The sequence below is a fragment of the Thecamonas trahens genome, assembly GCF_000142905.1.
Source record: "Thecamonas trahens ATCC 50062 unplaced genomic scaffold supercont1.33, whole genome shotgun sequence".
Taxonomy (NCBI): Eukaryota; order Apusomonadida; family Apusomonadidae; genus Thecamonas; species Thecamonas trahens.
This window is the reverse complement of record NW_013657647.1, coordinates 82,894-94,111: the sequence shown is the minus strand read 5'-3', so window position 1 is coordinate 94,111 and position 11,218 is coordinate 82,894. Positions and strand designations below refer to the sequence as shown.

The window sequence follows — 11,218 nt, the reverse complement described above, 5'->3', positions numbered from 1 at the left end:
GGCTGATTCACACGACAAGGGATAGGGATCGGAACCTAGGACAGTCGTCGAGATGGCAATCTGCCGATCGCACGTCTACCTTCCGCACACGCTCTCTCTCTCTCTCTCTCTCTCTCTCTCTCTCTCTCTCTCTCTCTCTCTCTCTCTCTCTCTCTCTCTCTCTCTCTCTCTCTCACACACACACGCACACACACACTCTCTCTCTCTTACACACACACACGCGCGCGCGCGCGCGCCTTGGATGAACGAGATCAGTGCACAACGACGGACCGAGCAAGCACCCCCATCAGACCTCCGCTCACACAGGATATCAGTCAGCTCAGATTGTGGCCTTGCCGCAGCAACCTACGACATCAACCATACCCATCACTTCCATCACCTCTCCATTCCACCCCCCCCCCCCCCTCCCTTCATTCTCCACCTCCTTCCCTCTCGCCCCTCCCCTCTCTCGATTCCGTCCCGGCGGAGTATTGCGGAGGAACGACTGGCACAGACGGATGACGACATGACAAAGCCAGGGAGGCCAAAAGCTGACGACGAGTCGGCGGTTGCGCTTGCTGCAAAGAAGGCACACTACTCACAAGACACAACCATCAGCACGTTGCGCAACTTTCTTCTGTTCAATTTCCTCGCCGTAGTAGCCTTGGCCGTGGCTGTGAGATTATCCGCAACAGCGACGACGACGACGGCGACGACGACGACGAGTCGGACGACACGAACGATAGCGATGGCAGGTGAGATAGGCAATGCGATCACCATTCCGCCGGTGTTTGTGGGCCATGGCGGAGGCCCGTGCTTCTTCATGGAGGATACGGGAATGATGAAGGGCATGGGTAGGGGATCAGCGGTGGCCAGATGGTTCCAGGGTCTCATGGACGAGTACTACACTGATGACGAGCGGGCGGCCATCAAGGCTGTGGTAGTCGTTTCGGCCCACTGGGAGCACAAGGCCAATACCGTTGGTGTCTACCGCGTTGACGGCCCAAACTCGCTGCTCTTCGACTACTCAGGCTTCCCACCCCACACATACCAGCTGACCTACCCGGCGCCAGGTGATCCGGCCCTTGCCGACCGAATCCTCGACCTGCTCGACGCCCATGGCCTCGCCGGCGAAGCAGTTTCCGATCGCGGCCTGGATCATGGCGTCTTTGTCCCTCTCAAGCTCATGCTGCCAGAGGCCGAGCTGCCAGTTGTCCAAGTCTCGCTCCTGGGCTCCCTCGACGCCGAGGCCCACCTTGAGCTTGGCGAGGCGCTGGCGCCGCTGGCCGACGAGGGCGTCCTCATTGTCGGCTCCGGCTTTGTCACCCACGGATCGTCGAAGAAGGCCCAGACCGAGGCCTTTGAAGGCTGGCTTACCACCACCCTGAGCGACGAGTGCGCCTCCGCCGACCATCGCAAGGCCGCGCTCATCGATTGGGAGTCTGCGCCGTTTGCCCGCCGCGCCCACATCCGCGAAGAGCATCTGCTTCCGGTCCACGTCGTTGCCGGCGCCGCCGGCTACATCCCGGCGGAGAGGATCCAAGACTATGTGTGGAACATGGGCCGGTCTGCCGGCTCGATGGCGTCATACTTGTTCCGTCGGTCGTAGTCGGCAATAAGTGTGACGTTTGCGGCGGCGGCATCGGCTTTTCGCGAGTGCGACGCCCGCTTCGACTGCGCGCCTCGGCACCACTCCTCCCGCACATCATCGAGCAACCGTCGACACAAGATAAACCACCACCTAACAACATGTCTGCATCGATGCCTGCCCCTGAGAGCTCGGATATGGTGCCGCCGGAGGCGCGCGCCACTGGCGTCAAGCTCTCCTTCGACGGCAGGGTCGCCCAAAAGTGGCTTCCGAACCTGACCTTTGAGGCTTTGCACGACCTCGCCAGGAACCGGTTCGCTAAGCTTCGTGATGCCAAGTATGTACTGACCACCCACAACAAGTCGGGAGAGATCCGGCTGCTCGAGTCGCAGCTCGATCTTGACCACCTGAACTATGTCGTCGGCAACGGCGTCATCAACATCGCTGTTCTCTCACCGCCGCCCAACCCGCTGCCCCGTTGCTCCTTCCCCGCTACTCGAAGGTCCGACTCGCAGCTGAGCTTGAAAAGCACCGAAAGGAGGCGGCAGAAGCTGAGATGGCAAGTGCGGCCCGCATCAAGGAGCTCGAGGCGAAGCTTGAGGCGGTGCTCGACGCCGAGCAAGCTGCAGAGGCATGTCGCGAACATGTCAAGTCGCTCCAAGCCCGGATCGTGCAGCTGACCACCGAGCTGGAGTCAAGCGCTGCGGCCGAGGCGGTGCAGACCACAGCAGCAGAGCTGGCGGCCAAGGCTGACCAACTAAACCGCGACCGCATCGCCTTTGAGCAGCGTCGCAAGGCCGAGCTGTCGGCGATCGACCGCGCAAGGAACACGGTGCCCGACAACCGGCAGCTGGCAGCGCGCATTGCGTCGCTGGAGGAGGATGAAGCCAGGATCGGGGCCCGCTGGCTGGAGATTGAGGCTGCCGAGAAGACGCGGCTGGCGGCGGCCGAAGCGATGGCGGACGAGATCCGCAAGCGAGCCGAGGCCGACGCCCGCACCATTCGGGCGCAGGCCAAGCGAGACACTGCGCTGCAGTGCATCGAGTACGAGGGCAGCCAGGCGGCACGGAGGGCGGAGATCACGAGTCTCGAGCAGGTGGTTGCGGCGCAGCGCGCGGCGCTTGAGGCGCAGCGCGCCGAGCTTGCCCATCTTCGGGCCCAGCTCGCCGACACAGACTCTGACGACGACCTGCTTGAAAGCGTGTGCTCGTCCGATGCCTCGTCGATTACAGACTCGGGGTGGTCGCTCTCTCGGTCGGGCTTGGGCATCGAGTCGGAGACCGACGACGGCGGGTGCGAGTGGAGCATGATCTCCGAAGACGTGGCGGTCTCCGATCTTGACGCGTCTGACTTGCCTCACATGCTCAATGTACCCAACGAGTCAGATGGCTGGTCAACGTTGCTCCTCGCTGGTGGTATGGATGCCAATGTCGATGCCAACGACGCTGCCGCCGCCGACGACGAGTGAGAGACGGCAAGCCGGCGAGAGCGGGCGAGCGACGCAGAGAGACGACACACTTACGGCCACAGCCAGGGCGGCGATAAAGCCTGGGAGCTACTACGAGGCAACCAAGCCGAGAGATTATGGGTATGCCCGTGTAGCTCACAGCATGACATGACCAAAGGTAAACAGTAATAGTTCACAGAAAGGCTCTTTGGCATGTGCGAGGACAATGTGCGTAAGTGGGCAAGTGGGCAAGTGGGCAAGTGGGCCATCCGAGGCAATGTTCCAAAAAGTGCTTCCACCGACAGCACACGCGCGGTTTAGCCAGAAGGCAGGGGAAGGCAAGCAAGGGCATCACTTGACTCTGGCTGTGACAAGGGAAAAGGAGGAAGGGAGGAAGACAAGAAAGATGTCTGGATGTGGATCGTCGTCACCGGCACCGCCACCTAGTGTGCTTCCTACGGCCCAGGCAAGCCATGTTCGCCTTGTGTACGGCAAGAAGAACACCACGGCCGAGGTGCCCAACTTGACCTTGGACGCACTTCATGCCATTGCTCTGGGCAACTTTCACAACGTAGATCCCGAGTCGATGGTTTTTTCGCTGCAACTGGCTCTGGCGAGATCAGCGCTCTCGAGTCACAGGTTGATCTCGACTACCTCAACTATGTTGTTGGTCGCGGAGCCGAGCTCGAGATCCTCGTCTTGTCGCTGACATCCGCTCGCGCTGCCTCGGCTTCTCCGCTCCTCCCGCCGGGCCATTTGTACAAGGTCTCGGCGGTGACCGCCCAGCTTGAGGATGAGCTTGCGGCAGCAGTGGCCGAGCGCGATGCGCTTGCTTGCGACCGCGAGACGGCGGCCAACGAGCGCGATGTGGCCATTGTGCGGGTGTCGGAGCTCGAGGCGGCGCTGCACGCGGCCGAGGATGCCGCGCGTGACGAGATGGCTTCGCTGCGCGAGGTCATCGACATGCAGCGAGCCGAGGTGGCCGAGCTCCGGCGGGTGGTGGCGCAGCATCAGTCGGAGGCAGCCTCACTGCGAAACATCATTGCCAACGTGGCGCAGGTGCAGACCGAGCGCGAGGAGACGGTGGCGCGGCTGGAGGCCGAGCTTGCCGAGGCGCGGGCGGCGGCGGCGACCGAGCCGGCGCTTCCGAGCCCGACAACGATGGCGGCGCAGGCGGAGCAGCTCGAGGCGCGGCGGGCGGCGCTGGAGAAAGAGAAGGTGGCACTCGACCGTAAGCGGGCGGCGGTGAACCAGCTGCAGACTTCGCTGGCGAGCGAGTGCAAGCGGGTTGCTGACCTGGAGCGGGTGATGCTCGCGCGCGACGCGGAGCTCACGACGCGCGAGGAGGCGCTTGAGGAGCGTGAGGCGGCGGCAGCAGCGCTCGAGGCCGAGCTGCAGGCGCAGGAGAACGACCTCGCGCTGCGGGCCAAGGAGTGCGAGACGGCGCGCGCTGCGTTTGAGCACCAGCGGGCTGCCGAGTACAAGGCACTCAACGAGGCCAAGCTGCGGATCACCGAGGAGGCGTCGCGACAGTCGGCCAAGACCGAGGCTGCGTGCAAGGAGGCGCTGGCGCGGACCAAAGCCGAGATCAGCGAGCGCCGGCGGCAGTTTGACCAGTACGCCCGTGAAGTGAGTGCTTCGGCGGCGGCCAGCTCGGAGTCGTCGGACATGGCCCGTGCCCAGATTGAGAGCCTCGAGGTGGCGTGCGCCGCACAGCGTGCGGCGACGAATCAGCTGCGAGAGGAGAACGCTGCGCTCCGCGCGCAGCTCGACGAGTGCCGTGCGCGGCTGGCAGTCGACGCCGACGCAGATGCCGACGACTCCGAGTCGGAGCTCTCGATCTCAGTGGCATCGTCGATCGGTGTGGCGTCGTCGACGGCGTCAACTCACAATGCCGATGTCTCGGACGTTGAGGAGGTGACGGTTGCCGACACGCTTGCTGTCGACGCATCAATTGCCGAGTCGATCGCCGACATTGCATCGTCGTTTGAGATGGTCAAGGCGTCAGACCTGCCCGAGACCGGCCCGGCGCAGAAGCCAACCGGCTGGCTTTCATCCTTCTTCTACTACGACGCTGCCGAGCCGGAGACCGGCGACGTGTCCTCGCCTGCTGCCGCCGCCGCCGCCGAGGCTGTGGCGGTCCTCGCGGCGTCGACAACGTCGACCACGAGCGCAGCCTCTAGCGATGGAGCCGTCGATGGCTCCCCTGCCGAGTCGTTTGTGGAGGTTGATGCGGACGTGGATGCTTCGCTCCAGTGATCGCCCGGACAGCCGGCGGAAGCGTCGTCGTTGGCGTTCATTTCTTTCTTTCTCACACACTCTTCACATCAATACACGCGCACACGCACAACGCACACGCGGCTCCACATCATTACCAACACATTTAAGGCAAGGAGACGTCGCCGAGTCCATCAGTCCCAAACCACCTCGATGGCAAGGTCGAGGAGCCAGCACGAGGCCGCGGTGGCGAGAGGCGAGTAGCCCCATGCAGTGAAGAGGACAAAGGCAATGGGCGCGATCATACGGAGGCCGGTCAGGTGCCAGACCGCGCTCCAGGCATGGGCAAGCTTTGAGCGCTCTGCAAAGGAGACAACCATGTCGGCGTCGCCAGCAGCAGACTTGGCAAAGGCATCCTCGCGAGCCACTTCGCGCGGCGAGGCGGCCCAGAAGGGGATGCCTGTTGACGGCAGGTCCGCGAGCGAGGCTGAGAACCAGACCATGCCGAGGATCTCAACGACGACGACGACAAAGACAAAGAGCACGGTGTGGTGCTCGTACATGGCGCGAAAGTAGACCGAGATGGCGATGACGACGAGGGCAGCGAGGAGGAAGCCCGTAGTCACGGCGCGGACCTTGCGGCTAGTGGCAAGGTAGGCGCTACGAAGGTTGGGCGGGAGTGCCGAGCCCGACAGCGCACGTTCCAGACGGGCGGTGTACGACTGGACCGAGCCCATGACGACGAGGAAGATCGGCAGATGGTAGATGGTCAGGTGGGTGGCACGGACGATGGCCTCGTTGACGTCGTGTGAGCGATCGAGGTCGCCGGGCGGCGCAAAGTCGTCAGGCCTCGCCGGGAGAGCGATGACGGAGCGGAGGACAATCAGAGCCCGGACAGCGGCATAGATGAGGAGAATGGCCCGGATGGCGGCGCGCTGGACCGGAATGCGGGCAAGCAGCGACCGCGGCCGGTCGTACGCCGTCGGCTTTCTACGGCCGGGCGCAAAGGCCGCCACAAAGACCACCCAGTAGAAGAAGACTCCGTCGAGCAGCAGCAGCAGGCCAAGTCCTGCCGCATTGCTCTGCCCAGCGCCTCTGCTTGCTAGCAGCCGCCTGCCCAGTGACTCGGTCCAGGTCATGTGTGAGGGGTGAGGTGGCGGAGGTTCGGGGGATAATCGTTGGTTGTTGGGGGCGATTAATCGTTGGCTAGTGGGGGGGGGGGGGGCGGATTAATCGTTGGATGTTGAAGCAGTATTCGTTGGTTCGGTTCGACGAGCGGGCGGGCGAGCGAACGAACGAGCGAACGAACGAGCCAACGGGAACGAATGGGTCGTCCAGCTTAACTCCCCAACACTTCTGCCAACTCTCTCCTCTCCCAATCAACATGGTACGTTGTTGACGGCCAGAGCAGGCCATTTCGGGGGTATAGAGACTGTAGACATGCTGCATCTTGGCAAAGTGGTAGCAATGGAGGCATACACTCTATACACGAGTTACCTACCTCCTTCTCGTCGCCTCCTTTGCCTAGGACCCGCTGCTGTGGCCTTGCGCCGACGTCCTCGGTCCGACTCGGAAGGAGGGAGTTTTTGGCTCATCACCCTCGCCGACCCCTGCCTCCACCCGCACTACTCCCTGCCCTACCGCACGGACCCTACACACAATCTCCCTGATACCCAGCATATGTGTAGTGCGCTGTGCGCTCTCCCTGCCCTCTTCATTTCATCCCCATCCGCATTCTCCTCGCCCCACACGAGCCCCCGTCGTCGTCGTCTGGATTGTATGCATTTTTGCCGACGTCCAGTGCGTCCCATCCCCGCAAGGGACACACACACCCATACCACATCCACCACACGCGCACACACGCACGCACACACACGCACGCACACACACACATACACCCCTAGTCGTGTTGTGTCTGTTCATGTCCGCCCCATCCCCCGCTGGTCACATGTCGCAGACTGGCGCGGGCCAGCAATGGGCCACCCTACCACCCCCACCCACCCCCCCACCCCCCCCCACCCCACACACACACACCCTTCACACACTCACTCACACTCGCTTGCTTCTCGTGCCCGTAGGACGCTGCTGCTGAGACCGCTATCAAGCACGCCAAGGTGACCAAGATCCTCGGCCGCACTGGCTCGCGCGGTGGTGTGACCCAGGTCCGCGTCGAGTTCCTCGACGACAACACCCGGTCCATCGTCCGGAACGTCAAGGGCCCCGTCCAGGAGGGTGACGTCCTTGCCCTGCTCGAGTCGGAGCGTGAGGCCCGCCGTCTTCGCTGAAGAGTCTGGCAGACATAAAAAGAGCAAGCCCTATCTTATCTGACCTCTCCTTGCTCCCCTCCCCCCCCCCCATACGCACATCCACACCCACACCCACTGCTTCGATGGCCACCTGAGTGGACACACTGCCTTCCTCACCTGCAATCAATCCTCCCCTCTTTCCCTTGCCCCCCCCACCCCAATCTCCCGATCACCCTGCACTGGCCAAATCCGTTGCTCAACCGCAGGCACGAGTGCCACCACCTCCCTCCCCTTCCCACTACCACCTCAAGCAGGCACACCACTCTCGGCTTGTACTGCTTGCGGCTGCTCACCACTTGCATGCTGGACGAGGACCACGACAGGTCTCATGGTAGGTTGTGGCGGTGGGCAAGGGAGGCGGCTGCAAGAGGGGGGAAGGGGATAGGGGGATCCGAGCGACGGGCTTGACCACGGCTGCTGGTCGTCTCGCTGACGGGATGGAGGTCCGATGGACTGCCTGTGGTTGGACCGGGGAGGAGGGGGGAGGGGGTGGAGAGTGAGAGGTAGAGGATCTGCATGCAGGTGGCAAAATTACGAAAAAAAAAGAGGGATGAAAGAGACTCATTTCTCGGCGCGATGGGTACGGGCACGATGTGGGCCGGGAGGGGAGAACAGGGATCTTCTTCCCTAGAGACATCCGGCTGTGGGATCAGTGCAACGTAGAAGCGTTTCTGGACTTGCATGGCGCCACGCGGTTTGTTCCTGCCCTCTTGGCTGCGGGCTTTACAGACGGCCCCGCCTTGGCTACCTTGGATCTACACACGCTCGAAGGCGCAGGTGTGAACGATCCGCGTGCACGGATCGCTTTGCTGCGGGCGGTGTACGTGGCGGCCGGCATGCATGATCAGGTTCTTGTGCTGGATGAGGTGCTCGCACAGTCAGGGCTGGCCCTCGACTGCAAGGCTGGCGAAGTGACGCTGATTCGAACAGCAGACGGGCGGGTGAAACGGCGGCGCCGCCGCCGCAAGCGAGCGTCGCCCGGGTGCGAGCCCAAGCACGACGTACCGCAGCAACCGCGCCGCCTTGGGCCCAAAGCGCTCGCCCGCGCCATCGCTCCGCCCAACTCGGATCAGGCGCTGCAGTATCTGCTCTCGCCGTTTGAGTATGCCCAGTTTCTCGAGTGGCGTGCCGGTGGTATGCAGAGCGGGAGTGGCGGAAGCGGCTTGCCCGGGGGCGAAGGCGGCGTATCTTTGGACGGCGCTGCAAGAGGTGGCGGGAGTCATCAGGGAACTGGCACCGGCGGAAACGGTGGGAGCGGCGAGAGCGGCGGGAGTGGCGGGAGTGGAGGTAATGGCAACGTCGATGCGGACGAGCTCGACGAGTTTCGCCGTTGGAAGGCGGGTCGAGAGACGGGCGAGGGCAGCGCGGCGCCGCAGAGCGCGCGGAGGGCGGCAGTGCGGGGTGGCATGGCTGGGACCAGCGCTGAGAGCAGCGCCAAGATACACGCCAAGACTGAGGTCAAGAGCCACAAGTCGGGCGGGGCGGTGGGCGAGGCCAAGAGCAGCAGTGCGCCGGCTGGCGGCGCACCAGCTGTCGGCGCATCAGCTGGAGCGAGCCCGCCGCCGCCACCGCCGCCTGGAGGAGCGCCGCCGCCGCCGCCGCCACCGCCGCCTGGCGGAGGCCCACCTCCACCGCCGCCGCCGCCTGGAGCGCCTGGGGCGCTTCGCAGCGCCAAGAAGAACGTCAAGCCCAAGTCGAAGATGCGCGAGATTTACTGGGCAAAGCTGCCGACCAAGGCGATTGCAAACACGGTGTGGTCCGAGCTCGACGACGAGCAAGTGAAGCTGGACGTGGACGATTTGGAGGCGTACTTTAAGGTCCTTCCCCCCGGCGCCAAAAAGGCTGCGCCAGAGGCCATCGGGAGCGGACCGAAGAAGGTGTCTGTCATCGGCAAGCAGCGGGCAACCAATGTGGGGATCATGCTGGCACGGTTGAAGCTCAAGCCGTCTGCGCTCAAGGCCATGTTGCTGAGCGGCGATGACGCGGCGCTGACAGGCAACAACTTGCAAGAGCTGGGCAAGCTCATGCCGAGTGCGGAAGAGCGCGAGGTGCTGTCGATGTACGACGGGCCAAAGAAAGCGCTCGAGTCGTCCAACTTGTTCATGCTCGAAATGATGTCGATCCCGCGGTTTGACGAGCGAATCCAGGTTGCGGTGGCGCGACGTGAGGTGGCGCCGCTTTGCGCCGACGTGCGCGAACAGCTGGAACTGCTGGGCGCCGGCGTGGGTGTTCTCCGCGACTCGGACTCGTTCCGGCGTGTGCTGGAGATTCTGCTGGCAATCGGCAACTACTGCAACGGCGGGACGGCGCGCGGTGGAGTGTACGGCTTCAAGCTCCACTCGCTGACCAAGATCGTGGACGTGCGGTCGACGCGCGATCGGACGACGCTCATGGACTACCTGGTGCACTACCTGGAGGAGCACCACGCCGAGTGGCTGGCACTGGGCCAGGATCTTGCGGCGGTGGTGCCCGCAGCCAAGGTCTCTGTCTCGTACGTGCGGTCGCAAATGGAGTCAATCCGGCGGCAGCTGGCGCTCGTGCAGGATGAGATTGACCAGGCCGAGGCGGCGAGCGGCGACGAGGCCGAAGCGCCCGAGTACGTGACCTTGCTCCGCGAGTTTATCCACGATGCAAACACGCGGTTCTCGACTGTGGTGGCGCTTGCTGACGCCACGCTTGCCGACTACGAGGCCGTCGTCAAGTTTTTCGGCGAGAACCCGCGGACGACCAAGTCGGTCGACTTTCTGGGCTCGGTCGCGTCATTTGTAGCAGCGTTCTCGGCGTCTGCGGCGCGGCTGGCGGCGAAGCGGGCGCGCGAGGCGTCGCGGCTGGAGCGAACCAAGTCTGTCCACGACACTATGGCACTGCGGGAGATGGCGCTGCGAGCACAGCGCTCGTCGTCGTCCAACGTGCTTGGCGACGGGGCGGGACCATCGACGGCGACGCCAGCAGACGGAGGCGTGTAAAGAAGGGAGGGAGGCCGTGGTATGTTCACTCGTGGAGGCGCAGAGGGGGGGAGGAGAGAGTCAGGGAAGAGGTGGAAGGGGAAGGGGTGGATAGGTGCAGAGGGAACGCGGCACGGGTGGCGACGGTGATTAGGGCGGGGGCGGCGGCGGCGGCGGCGGGCCGGACGGCGGCTTGGGCGCCGAGCCAGGCGGCGGCGGCGGCGGCGGGCCAGGCGGGGCCTTGGGCGCATCCGAAGACGACGACGAGTCAGTTGACGAGTCGGTCGACGAGGAGGAGGCGGCCGGCGGCGGCGGCGGTGGCGGCGGCGGGCCACCGCTGCCACCTGCCGGTGGCGGCGGAGGCGGAGCCGGCGGCGGGGCAGCGGCAGGGATAGCATCACCGGACGACTCCATGTCGCCCGAGGACGACGAGTCAAGGCCAGTCGGCGGCGGGCCCGGCGGCGGGCCCGGCGGTGGCTTGGGCGAGTCGTTGGCAGGTGCGGCGGCGGCCGGCGACGCGTCGTGGGGAGTGTCCAGGATATTGAAGCCAGTGTTGGCGGCAACCGGGTCGAGCTCGACCATGTTGCCAAACTCGTCAAGGCCGATAGCGTGCGAGTGGTCGGTCATCTGAGTCCCGTCGGCGGTGATGAACATCGAGTCGTCGTCGCCGGCGTAGGTCGGCGGCTTGGAGCCACCACCCGCGCCCTTCTGCAGCAGCAGATGACAATGACGATGA

The 11,218-nt window shown here is 64.2% G+C and overlaps 5 protein-coding genes across 5 annotated transcripts in view; 4 read left to right on the top strand and 1 right to left on the bottom strand.

Annotated features, from left to right (window-relative positions):
• Positions 1-727: 727 nt before the first annotated feature.
• On the top strand, positions 728-1,588 carry AMSG_06484 (extradiol ring-cleavage dioxygenase; the record flags this gene model as incomplete). The annotated part of the gene is made up of 1 exon (XM_013900885.1): positions 728-1,588. One exon carries the CDS (start codon positions 728-730, stop codon positions 1,586-1,588), a length of 861 nt encoding a protein of 286 aa, XP_013756339.1.
• A 140-nt stretch (positions 1,589-1,728) lies between these two features.
• AMSG_06483 (uncharacterized protein) lies at positions 1,729-3,035 on the top strand (the record flags this gene model as incomplete). Its single annotated transcript, XM_013900884.1, has 2 exons — positions 1,729-2,044; positions 2,083-3,035. 2 exons carry the CDS (start codon positions 1,729-1,731, stop codon positions 3,033-3,035), a joined length of 1,269 nt encoding a protein of 422 aa, XP_013756338.1.
• Positions 3,036-3,365: 330 nt separating this feature from the next.
• AMSG_06482 (uncharacterized protein) lies at positions 3,366-5,305 on the top strand. The gene has a single exon (XM_013900883.1). The coding sequence runs from the start codon at positions 3,951-3,953 to the stop codon at positions 5,271-5,273; it is 1,323 nt and encodes a 440-aa protein (XP_013756337.1). The 5' UTR covers positions 3,366-3,950; the 3' UTR covers positions 5,274-5,305.
• A 1,310-nt stretch (positions 5,306-6,615) lies between these two features.
• AMSG_11981 (uncharacterized protein) lies at positions 6,616-10,519 on the top strand (the record flags this gene model as incomplete). Its single annotated transcript, XM_013900978.1, has 3 exons — positions 6,616-6,618; positions 7,310-7,505; positions 8,153-10,519. The coding sequence occupies 3 exons, from the start codon at positions 6,616-6,618 to the stop codon at positions 10,501-10,503; spliced, it is 2,550 nt and encodes an 849-aa protein (XP_013756432.1). The 3' UTR covers positions 10,504-10,519.
• Positions 10,520-10,530: 11 nt separating this feature from the next.
• Positions 10,531-11,218, bottom strand: part of AMSG_06478 (uncharacterized protein) — a gene marked incomplete at its 5' end in the record, with an annotated part of 1,575 nt that continues 887 nt past the window's right edge. Inside the window, one exon of the mRNA XM_013900882.1 lies at positions 10,531-11,190. Coding sequence (XP_013756336.1) covers positions 10,633-11,190 — 558 coding nt within the window. The 3' untranslated portion in view covers positions 10,531-10,632. The remainder of the gene's footprint in view (positions 11,191-11,218) is intronic.

What these genes read in the sequence shown, in the direction of transcription:
- AMSG_06482 (XM_013900883.1), top strand. Translation starts at nt 3,951, where the DNA reads ATGGCTTCGCTGCGCGAGGTCATCGACATGCAGCGAGCCGAGGTGGCC.